Here is an 11893-nt window from a genome sequence, read left to right as displayed (position 1 = left end):
TTTGCATTAATTAAAACCAATGCTTTTGAAACAGCGGGCTGTGTCACTTATAGGCAGGACAGAGACCAGGATCCAGAACTCTGGATCCCAGGCAGTAGGTGGTTCATGTCAGCTTACTGCCTCTCAGGACACACCCAGATACTTGTGTATAAAGACCCAGGACAAATCAAAGCTCTATAAGATGCAAGCACCTTACAGTAGGGCATCCTTTTCCTGAATAACCACTCCTGAACACCCTCCCCCCCCCCCAAAAGATCTACTTTCTCTGCTCAGTTCTCTATCTCATGTATGTATATTTTCCAGATGTCCCCTAGTCTCCATTCTTCTCCTCCTCCACCCCAACAAAGCTTCTGATGCTGGTCAGCCAGATCCACAGGTGTAGGTGGGTCGCCATGGTGACAGAGGAAGCCTAATGCAGAAAAAGAGAAACAGAAGCATCAGAGGAAGGGGCCTGCCTTGTTTCTAGGGTATGCAAAGGCCTGAGCTTCTTGGAAGTGCTTCCTTTGACTCAGAGAAGCACAGCAGAGGTCAACAGAGGTGCTGCTGTGTTGAAGAGACTACGGAATTCCTGAACTCTTCTTTAAAAAAATTTTTTTCTGTGATTTTCAGGTGATCATCAATATAACCATCCGATTTTAAGCAGCGCTACCCAGACCCCTACACATGGTGAGAGATGATTGAGAGTGTTCTGCATTCCATCCTCATCCCAAGTGGCTCCATCCTAGCTACTGATGCCGATTACGGCATCAAGCATGGTCACTGGCTCACTGAAGCTAAGGCGGTGTAAGGAGCCGGGTACCTGCCCTCCTCTAGGGCCACAATGACTCACTCTCACTTTTAGATCATTGGCCGCCCCGCCCAGTGTCTGTCTCTGATATCAAAGTGATCTTCTGCCATGAAAGGGGAAGACAAAGCCCCTTTCTTAACCCATTTCACTTACAATCTTGATCACTTCTTGCAGCCATAAATTCCATGTGTCCACAGCAAGGAGTGATCAATCTTCTTTGCCCAGGGCTACTTGTGGTGCCATATTAAGAATGACATGAGATGTGGAAAACTCTACCGATCCTCCCCCAAACTAATTAAGATTGGATAAAACTCAAAACCAAACTGGATGACTTGAGCTTTAGCTCTCAACAGAGGAAGAACCTGAAAGCTGCAGAGCATGAGTGTGTCAGTAAAGTGCCAAAGAGTCACAAAACCATGTTTCCCTCTTACGTGTTAACATCCTCCCATCACATCACAACTTATCATTTGGAACTGCAGTGAAAAGCTATTTTTGGTACATGCTCAAAACTTGATAGAACACAAGACAGCCATGTAAATTATGAGCTATCAGTCATTCTCCTGTCTTTGCCATTAAATAATGAAAACATCATTAAATTTTAGCGAGAGAGAAACTCAAAACAAAGATAAATTCTGCAGCTCACCTGGCAGAGAGATCTACACCTCTCGTGTCAGACTATGCTCTGTTTCTGCACTAGAATTCGGAGAAAAAAAGTGAACTATCTTGAGGTCCCCCTCCAGTGCTAAGCTCCTAATGAAAATATGGGATGAAAGCAACAGTTTAATAAGGTGTTTCAAGTTGCAGGGTCTAGGAAAAAGTAGAACTGGGGAAATCAGACTGATCAGCTAAAAGCAGCTGGTACCACCAGTGATGTTGACAGTAGGAATACGAAGAAGGGTTCAGATAAGAAATATTTGGGAGAAAGAATTGGGAAGTCTTAGTTACTAACTGAATATGACTGATAAGAGTCAATTATGAGTGAAATGGAGAGTCATGATCAATTAGAAGAATGAAAGGTCTTATGAAAGCAATCTAAGAAATCAGGAAAGCAGCCAGTGTTGCTGGTGGGATGGAGTTGCTGTTGGTGAGTCTGGATCTGGACATCGAGAGCTGGATATGACTACAGGATCTGCAAGGAAAATCATTCAATAAGGCAGTTAGAAATATAGACATGAAGTCTGGAGGGAGATAACAGCCGAAGATGTAAGTTATGCTTTGGAAGCAGCAACAGAAGTCTTGGGAGTAGGGGCAATCTGTGCAAGAAGGCTGAAAGAGAAAAGCAGAAGGCAGAAGCAGAAAGCCTGGGGGACGCCCGTGGTGATGAAGCAGCAGCAGGAAGAGGATCCAGAAAAGGCAAGCGAGGATGTCTGCTTGCTCAGTATCATTCTGAAAGACTAACTCTGAGTTGATATTCCCCAGAAGAAGCCGACACAAGTACAGCCTCCTGAATACAAATGGAGGAACCAATCTTTTTTTTTTTTTTGCCTTTATTTAATTTACTTTTGCCTTTTCATACTGTTCATGGGGTTCTCAAGGACAGAATGACTGCTGAAGTGGTTTGCCATTCCCTTCTCCGGTGAACCACAGTTTGTCAGTCAGAACTCTCCACCATAATCCATCCATCCTGAGTGGCCCTGCATGGCAGGGCTCATGGTTTTATTGAGTTACTCAAAGCTGTGATCCATGTGAATTTTTATTTATTTATTTATTTATTGCTTTTTAATTGGAGGATAATCTATATAGTGTTGTGTTGGTTTCTGCCATACAACAACGAGAATCAGACATAGTTTTATATATATATATATATTTATGCCTTAATTATATATATCTCCCTCTTGATATTAACACATCTATATGGAATATAGAAAAACAGTATTGATGAACCCATTTTCAGGGAAGGAATGGAGATGCAGATGTAGAGAATGGACTTAAGGAGGGACCTTTCTTTCCTCTTCCTCTTCCTGTCTTCTTTTGCCACCTGATGCGAGAAGATTGAGGATAGAAGAGACCCAGTACCTGCACTTGAACAGCTTGCAGCTCAGTGGAAGCAGGGTTTTCTCTTCATTCCTTCCTTGGATGTTTCACTTTTCCCAGGAGCTGGCAGAGTGACTCTCAAGAGAGGAGGCGGCCTGTGTCTACTTGATTAGCCAACGGGCATTAACTGAATTCTTATTTTGGGCCAAGCACTGTGAAGACATCAGAAAAACTGGAAAGCAAAACTTCTGCTGTCAAGGAGATGGGAATCTTTGGAGATAAACAAGACCAACTAGAGTCAGATGATGAGAGACCACATAGACACTAAACTGGGCAGTACTGACCAGAAGAGCAACAGGGGCTTGAAGACCAGATACCACTCTGGGCTGAAAAGATGTCATATTGTCACAGCAAAGAGTCTTAAGGGAGGGGGGAATTTGGACAGAGGAAGAGTATGGAAATGATTGTGAGAGGAGAGACAGCATAAGCAAGAAGGCAGAGGCAATCAATCATGGTGGAGGCAGAAAGCAAGGAAGGTTGGCCTTGGCTCCGTGGCAGGTTTTGGAGAACAGTGAGGGGTAAGAGTATCCAGAAACGTTGCATTTGGAAGTGGGTGAGCTGCGTGATGTCCTTGGTAGAGGAAGGATGCCCACAAGCAGAGGAAATTCATTCTTCTCGAGCATGGCCCCAAGTGAAGACACAAGAGCTACGGGGCTGGTAGCTCCTGCCCAGCAGCGCTCCTGGCTCCCTACCCACTCCACTCCCTGGCACCAGCCCCATCCATGCTAGGGAGGCTCTTTCGGTACAGCATGTTCTGATCGCCCAGGGATGTAGAGCATCCCCCCACCCCCTCACATATGTACCGAGCTGGCGTGAATACCTAATCATTGGCTGGGCTTCCCTGGCTCCATCCCCAGAGTTGAGGGTACCGTGAGGGCAGGAAAGGACAGAGAAGCTAGGAGTTCCCTGTATTGAGATTGTCCTTGAACATAGCCTAGAAGAGTTTCTCTTTGTCTCAAGGTTCATAGCATTCCCTTTGCTGGGGATGGGGAACCACAGTACACTGATACACTTGTCCAAAGTTAGAACCTGTCCCTACTTGGGAGTCCCAAACCAGGAGGGATGATTCGAGAGCCACCCGGCTGCCTCATTTCTGGGAATGGTTTCTCCAGCAACCCCTGTTGACTTCTTGCTGTACATCAAGTCATCCAAGCATCAAGGCATGCTTGTCTTCTTGCCCGGGCTCTCCATTCCTTTTTGTCCCCCATCTTCATGGCCACTCCTCACCTATACCTGCATCTCCTCTCCCCCATCTGCTGACTCCTGTATTATTCCTAATCTGGCCCCCAGAACCCAGACCAGCTCATTCACCTCATTAGTCATTCATCTCACTTCTCTTTGGTCTTTTTTCCCATGTCTTCCCCTCCTTTTTTCCCTCCAGGTCTGGCACTGAACAATCTCCCTTCTCTCTCTTAGACTTTGGAATCTCAAGGTTCTGTCTCAAGGGGTGGAGGGAGAAAAACAGAATGACACGCTAGACATTTTGCCTACATTCTTTCCTCCAGCAGTTGAGAGATGGCTAAGAGTGATTCAGAGGAAGGAACTGGAATAAGGGGAAATAGCTTTGCAGCTCACAGTGCCTTGTCAGGAGCAGGGCTTGGAGGAGCCAAAGGTGGAAGGGGCAGTGTGAGAGGTGAAATGACCCATGGACAGCATGGGTTGGAGTCTCAGTGGAGTTAGGTCCTGGACCCAGTCCTAGGGTCCAGGACTCAGATGAGATCAGTCACTCTACCTCCTTCTCCTTCAAACTTAGATTTTTCTGAGCCTGAGAACTAGTTTGCCTAATACTATTCACACCAAAATGAATGATTTTATGACCCACCTCCTCAGCTCCACTGGGCTTCCATTTTCATCTGACAGCCCCGTGATGTACTGGGAGAAAGAGTCTGCCATTCAAGGTAGGGTAACCTGTCATTATGTCAGTGCAGCCAAAAGCTCCTGCCCCCACTGGCTTGCTGGCAACTGGAGCTGAGCAGAGGGAAATCAAGTCACCAGCATCACCTGTGTCCTAGCACGGGGTCCCCGGAAAGCAGGATGGGGTCAAGAGTTGGAACCTGGACACATTCCTCCTGCCTGCCCCTGCAAAACTTTGTCCCCACTAACACCATGACCCCTCCCTTCTTTTGCAGAGAAGCCTCGGATGAACAACATCCTGACATCGGCCACCGAGCCCTATGACCTCTCCTTCTCACGCTCCTTCCAGAACCTGGCCCACCTGCCCCCATCCTACGAGTCCGCAGTGAAGACCCACCCCAGCAAGTACTCATCCCTGAAGAGGCTAAGTAAGTGGGATATTTTCCCAGGGCTGGGGGCTGCTTCCAAGGCTTCCATGACATCTTCTGCTGTCTCACTCTCTTGCCCCACACCTGAGGGCATGGGGTGGGATCCCAAGAACAAAGAGAATCTGGAAGAAGAGAACAGACAAGCCCCTTGTTTTTGTTCTTCAGAGCATGAGTCCATCTTCTCCCTTGGTAGAGTGGAGGCCAAGGGATCCTCAGACCCACATTCCCATGGGAGGCAGTGGTTCAACTCATGCACCACATTAACTGCAAGAGAAAGCCTTCCCCCAGCCTCGCCCCACACCTACCTTCTTCAAACCCTGGGCCTCCCTTGCTCTCTGTCTTGGAGTAAAAGTGATCAATGCCAGAGCTTTCTCTGAGGCTCTTCCCAGAGACTTGGGCTTATGGAAGGGCCTATAAACCAGTTCTCTCCCTAACTCCATCAGCGATGTCTTGGGAACCTGAGACCCCTCACTCCATGCACACATCCCATTTCATGAGTTGAGTCCAGGTCATCCCATGATCCCAGCTCTGCCATTTGAGTCTGGGGAGGCTCTTGAGACTGACATGTTTCAGACGTTACAGTATCAAGAAGGTATATGGTAGGAGGAGTCTTCTCTTCTAGCTTTCCAACCCATAGACCTTTTGCCTGCACTGCCCAATGAGTCTGTTTTGATGACCACCCAGCTACAGGGCTGAGCATGCACTTGAAGTTACAGAGTGACCTACTATGATAGCAGTTCAGCTCAGGAGACAACATTGGCCACCTCCAAAGTGGCACAGTGAGTTTCTATGGTTAAATGTGGGGAATCTCACATTCTGCAGAGACGTGGAAGGCTGTCTGTAGGAAGCCTCATTCCTCAACTGTGGGGTAAAGCAGGTTTGTCCTGGGTGAGTTCATGGGTCAGCTTGGGGATGGAGGGAAAGGCAGAACATCTGAATGAGGTGCACATATGGAGTTGCCCTGGCCTGCTTGTGCTGCAGGCACAGGCGAAGCGTATGTAGACTTGATTCTATGCCATGTGTTGGCTTCCCAGGCATAGGCTGTTACTCCAGAGAAGGTGTTAGTATGTTCCTAAGTAACCAGGAAGCATTTTCACAAGTGCCTCCTGGAAGGAGCATCCTGGAAGCATTCTAGCAGGAGACTGGTTTTCAGCCCGGTTTCCTTGGACAGAGGTTCTGAACCTCATCAGAAAGCTGCCAGCTGCTACCTGGGAGTTTCAGCAAGATCCAGGGAGCTATTCTGTTTTGGGACCATGGTGGGGCAGAAGCAGTCCTGGAGCAGGAGTTCAGGGTCATGGGCTTGCCATAGAGTTGGTCCTGAACTCCACGGGGACCTTGAGGGAGTCTCTTAACCGCAGAGTGGGTCCAAGAACTAGGGGCATCAGCATCACCTGGGAGCTTGTTGGAGAAGTAGGCTGACTTGCAGACCCACCCCAGAGCCAGGTCTGAATCAGACTGCATTTAACAAGACCCCGGAGGGCTTCCCTGGGGCTCCATCAGTAAACAATCTGCCTGCAACGCAGGAGACCTGGCTCCATCCCTGGGTTGGGAAGATCTCCTGGAGAAGGAGATGGCAACCCACTCCAGTATTCTTGCCTGGAGAATCCCATTAACAGAGGGGCCTGGTGGGCTACAGTTCATAGGACTGCAAAGAGCTGGACACCACTGAGCGACTCAACCAAGCCAGCCCGAGGACTGACTTGCACACGCAGTGGAGCGTCGACCCCTCTGGGCTGCATCACTACAGTGCGGTCCTGGCTACAGCATTGCGGTGTCCCCCACCCCGGCTCACTCCTCTCCCTCTTGCTCTCACCCTGTCTCTCCTCTGCAGCCGACAAGGAGGCTGACGAGTACTACATGAGGCGGCGGCACCTGCCTGACCTGGCTGCCCGCGGCACCCTCCCCCTCAACGTCATCCAGATGTCCCAACAGAAGCCGCTGCCTCGCGAGCGACCCCGCCGGCCCCTCCGGGCCATGTCGCAGGACCGGGTCCTTTCCCTGGAGCGAGGCCTGCCGGACGACTTCGGCCTGCCCTACGACCGCCTCCTCTCGGACGAGCAGCTGCTCTCCACGGAGCGCCTGCACTCCCAGGACCCGCTGCTGTCCCCGGAGCGGACGGCCTTCCCCGAGCAGTCCCTGGCGCGGGCCATCTCGCACACGGATGTCTTCGTGTCCACGCCCGTGCTGGACCGCTACCGCATGACCAAGATGCACTCGCATCCCAGTGCCTCGGATAACTCGTACGCCACCCTGGGCCAGAGCCGCACGGCGGCCAAGCGCCAGGCCTTCGCCTCGCGCAGACACAACACCGTGGAGCAGCTGCACTACATCCCGGGCCACCACACCTGCTACACGGCCAGCAAGACGGAAGTGACCGTGTGAGCGGCGGCGGCCCGGGGTCGGCCGGGACCTGGGCCGCAGCTTCCGGGCCTGGACGCGGCCCCTCCCCGCGTCCTCTCTCGCTGGGGCCGGGGGTGGGCCGCCTCTCCCAGAAAGCCATACTCCTGGGACTCGGCCAGTGGCCGGGCACAGCGCGCGCGCAGACCTGGGATCTAGAGCGGTCACCCCCACTGTTCCAGAAGAATCGGAGGGGAGGGGGGAGAGGGGCGAGGCCCCGGTCTCCCTCCCCTCCCCCACTGTCACCACGTCCCTTTCAGTCCCACGTCCCCCTCCCCCTCCTGAGGGGCTCAGCTGCAGGTCCGTCCGTCGTCGAGAGACCCTGGCCTGACCCTGGCCGGAAGCTGCCCGCCCGGATTTGACTTGGCCGATGGGCTGACGGAATAGGCTCCACGGTCTCTTTCATTCACCTAAAACCGCATCACAGAAATCTTCTTAGTGCCTAAAAACTGCCTGCTCGCTCTCTCAGAGCCAGGGAGCTGCTGTGTCCATAAGCACAATAATGATTCTCTTCTGCCCGCTGGAACTCTCTGGTCCCCACCGGGTGGCCCTTCTCTCTGCTGACTCCCCGGGGCCCCGCCCTGGCCCTGTGCCCCTCCCCCAAGCCCCAGGACCTGGAGGGGGTTCCCTTCCTTCAGCTGCCGCCCCAAGGTTGGGAACCCCGCCCCTTTCCGGCTGGCTGCCCCGCCCACAAGACCCCGCCCCGCCTCCAAGGCCCTGCCCCGCCCCCAGCCCTAGATTCCATCCCTGGGTTCCCTGGGGCTTCCCTCTGGTCATTCTAGAACAGAGTAGGGACGGGGTGCAGGGGCTTTTGGGGTGGCCCTCCCCAGCAACCCGATGATCTCCACACTTCCTCCAGGCCTCCGGGTCTGTCTGAACCGTGACCTGCCCCTCTGGCCTGCCTTCCCCTCCCTGGCTCTTCGCCCAAGAGGCTCTGCCCCCAAGAGGCTCTGCCCCCTGGCCACAGAGCAGCTGTGGGGAGGCCACTGTGACACCTTGGGCCTCGAAGGCTGGCCATTCCTCCTGCCCAGGGCTCCCGCCACACGCACCAGGCGGGACAGAGGCGCTGGCTGCTGGGTGGACGGCCCAGCCCCACGCAAAGGAGGACCCCAGGCGGTTGTTCTACACCTCGACCTCTCCACTCCCTGCATCACTGACGCCCCACCCCCCGACCCCCGACCCCTGTGCTTGGCCCCGTCTCTGTTTAGAGCCTGCTCTCTGCCAGTTTCCCCTCCTGCGTCACCCTGTCCCCCTCGCCCCACACCTCCCACCTTCCTGCAGCTTCAGGACTCTCTCCTGGCTGCCGCTTCTTTCTCCTGTGTCTCCTTTGGATCTACCGCACAGAGATCAATTAGCAGATGCAAATAATGGTACTCCAGGCTACTGGTCTGGGGGCTAACTGGGTACCTCCACAGTGCTCCCCTGCAGGGGACATCGGCCCTCCGGCAGATCCATGCCCTCAGCTCTATTGGTGGGGGTGGGGGGCGGAGTGGGGGAGAGAAGGCTCCATTCTCCAGGCCAGGATACCTCCCTGGGCTGGAGCTGGGGGAAATGGCTTCTGACTATTGGGCAAAAGTATGATACTACAAATGTGACAGCTGCCACAGTCAGACTCTAAAAGCAATGACTTTAAACTAGCTTTTAGATTCCCCAGTTCCGCATACAACATGTATGACCCTTTAAAAAGCAGGGGTGGGGCAGGGAGAACGCCCCAGGGTCAGCCCTGGGAATTTTTAATCTAATCCACAGAGAAATCAATTGACTGATTCCTCCTACTTTTTCAAGAATTCCAAAGCTCTTGTCCTCCCCTCCCTACCACAGTGCTCACCATCACAAGAATCACGAGGGGGACTGAGGCTGGGGGTGATGGACACAGCACCAAGGTCCCTAAGGGGGCAGTGTCACTGGGGCTGTGAGGCTGTGAGGTCAGGGATAACTCTCTGCTTCCCTTCTTGACAAACACATAAACTGTCTCAAGGGCTGGTCCCTAAGGGTTTATGAGAGTTCACTCCAGAAGATGAAGCTAAGAGGGCTGGGCTGGAAGGAATCAGCTACTCCTGGAAAGGAACATGTGTCTGTCACAGCCACCCGCATCTGCCCACTGCTCTCTAATCCAGTCTTTGGCACTCCCCTTGAAGGCTGGTGCAGAGCAGGGGAAAGGATGTGGGTGGATGTGAATCCATACAAACATAGACCTGAACCAGAAACCGGTTCTCATTCATATCTGCAGCATCCTCTCTGCACCAAGTTCTCCAGCCCTCAGGGCAATGATGCTTCTCCCCAGCCCTGTGTGTCTGTCTGGGGTCTGTTTGGCAGTTTGATTCTGAACCATTTCTCACCCCAGCATTCCTGCTGCCCAGTTTAAAACCCCTGGTTGTCGGTTGGATCAAAAAATTTCTATCTGACCCTTTACTTCTTTGAAATGATTCTTCTGCTTCACCCTTGAGTCTGGAAGGAGGGAGGGAATGAAGGAAGAAAATAAGAGAAAGAAGTCTACAGACGAGCTCCAATTCAGTCCCCTCATTTCAGGATCCATACAATGATGTAGCAATATCGTGTGCATCAGTCGTGCCGTCCATATTTGTAGGATGAGCAAAGCTGCGTTACTGGACGAGTTCTTTTAGCAGAGAGGAGAGGGTTCTGGAGCTGGAACCCTGGTGCCCAGACTTCAGCACAACCAGGCTGGTGGCCATTACCCCACATGGAAGGGCTGGCCCTTCCCCCACAATGGAAGCCCTGCTCTCCCACTAAGGGTAGCCCCAAGCCCGATGTTTCCCTCTGCTTGTCTGGCTCTCTGAGTCTCCATTGCTCTGCTGGGGAAACACTGGGGTCTGCATGGGTTCTCTCCTGCCCTGAAGGTTTGTGCTGGTCAGCTTGGCCTTTGATGGCAGCTGAGTTCTCACTATCCGTCATGCCCTTCCACCTTTCCTGCCTTGCTTCCTCCAGTGAACTTCTGGCTCCGGGAGCTTGTAAGTCACAAATGCTTTCCCAAGAACTCCTTTAATCCCCTAAATGGTCTTTTACCCACAGGGCTCCCCAGTGTATTGGGTGATGGGCTTGCTTTCTAAAAAGCTCCCACCCTTCTCTTCATTCAGATGTCTCCTCCCTCTTTCCACTCCCGGCCTGAACCTGACCCCACTCTTCCATGCCCGTTCAGTGCTTCCTCCTCTCATCTCCCTGGCCCTGGTCTTCTTCCATTCACCTCTCTCCATCCCAATCTCTTTTCCCTGGTCCTGCTGCACTACCCCCCGGTTATAAAATGTGGAGGTCTCAATGAAGATAGTCCCAGAGTGAGACATTCTTCAGGTCCCTGTTGGCCTCATTGGTTTATCCTTCACCTCCTGCCCCCATGAGATAAAGGGTGGAAGCTACTCTGTCAGAGGCATCATGGGCAAAGACTGGCTTTGGTTCCTGCAGCTGGCATGTCCCTGAAGCCCCTTTTCCCCGGCTTGCTGCTAGCCCAGAGGCTCCTGCTCCGGCCAAAGATTCATATCCTTGAGGGCTCTCGGCCACTGTTCCATCTCAGTTATGCCTGTCCTGCTTGTGTGTATCATAGACCTCCCTTTGTCTCCAAAAGATGAGAGAGCCTCACGACTGACTGAGCTTGGAGAAATATCCATTCCAGTAAGCCCAGTAACCCTACCACCAAACAGTCCACTTTCTTCAGAGATACCCTGTCTGCCCCAGCCTTCTGGCCTCAGATTCCAGTCAGAGGCAACTGTGAACTTGACCTTCAGGGCCTGCTGGTGATCGAGATCCTAGGAAGCACCTGTTCTATTCCCCCCACACTTTCCTCCACCCTCTTCCCCAAACCTGGGAAACTTGGCTCTGGAGTATTTTCTAGGAAGCTCGTTGTGCTTCAATGATGTATTTTTCAGGGTTCCTATGTATTTTTTTTATATATATATAAATGCAGCATTTTAGTGACAGATTTGATATGAGAGCTGTGTCTTCCTGGGCTCTGTATTTGATTTCTGAAGGCAGCATACTACAGGAGGAAAAACCACGGGGCTGAGGCTCTTGGAGATTTGGCTTCCGTGTTGGCTTTGTCCCCGTCTTGCCATGTGACCGAGGACCAGCTGCGTTCTCCCTCAGCACCTCTTTTTCCCATGTGTAAAGTGAGGGGCTTTGACCAGATGAGTTCTGAAGTTCTATCCCACTCGTACATGTAGGGCTCCCATTCCCCGTTAGTACCCCCTCCTCTCAGCATCCCTCCCCTCCCAGCTGGGCCGCGCATATCCCATTCCACATGCCCCACGGCGACATGGTCAGGTGCCCTGGGCAGTCTCCGCACTTCTTCCCAGAGCCCGGGGTGGGCCCTGTGGTCACAGTTACCCCGGGACGCTCTCCTGTCTGAAGGTGGAAGGGCCCGCCCGTTCAGTGGGCTACCAAC

General features: G+C 52.5%; 1 protein-coding gene across 1 annotated transcript; it reads left to right on the top strand.

Annotated features, from left to right (window-relative positions):
* Positions 1-612: 612 nt before the first annotated feature.
* Positions 613-8894, top strand: SHISA6 (shisa family member 6). The gene is made up of 3 exons (XM_043473968.1): positions 613-666; positions 4951-5103; positions 6935-8894. Exons 2-3 carry the CDS (start codon positions 4962-4964, stop codon positions 7483-7485), a joined length of 693 nt encoding a protein of 230 aa, XP_043329903.1. The 5' UTR covers positions 613-666; positions 4951-4961; the 3' UTR covers positions 7486-8894.
* Positions 8895-11893: the final 2999 nt, after the last annotated feature.

The sequence above is a fragment of the Cervus canadensis genome, chromosome 1 (assembly GCF_019320065.1).
Source record: "Cervus canadensis isolate Bull #8, Minnesota chromosome 1, ASM1932006v1, whole genome shotgun sequence".
Taxonomy (NCBI): domain Eukaryota; kingdom Metazoa; phylum Chordata; class Mammalia; order Artiodactyla; family Cervidae; genus Cervus; species Cervus canadensis.
This window is presented reverse-complemented; position numbering and strand designations above follow the sequence as displayed.

Bases quoted from the DNA above. Each gene is read 5' to 3' on its own strand.
- SHISA6 (XM_043473968.1), top strand. From the start codon at position 4,962: ATGAACAACATCCTGACATCGGCCACCGAGCCCTATGACCTCTCCTTC. The intron at 5,104-6,934 runs GTAAGTGGGATA...TCTCCTCTGCAG, and splicing joins CTCATCCCTGAAGAGGCTAA to CCGACAAGGAGGCTGACGAG.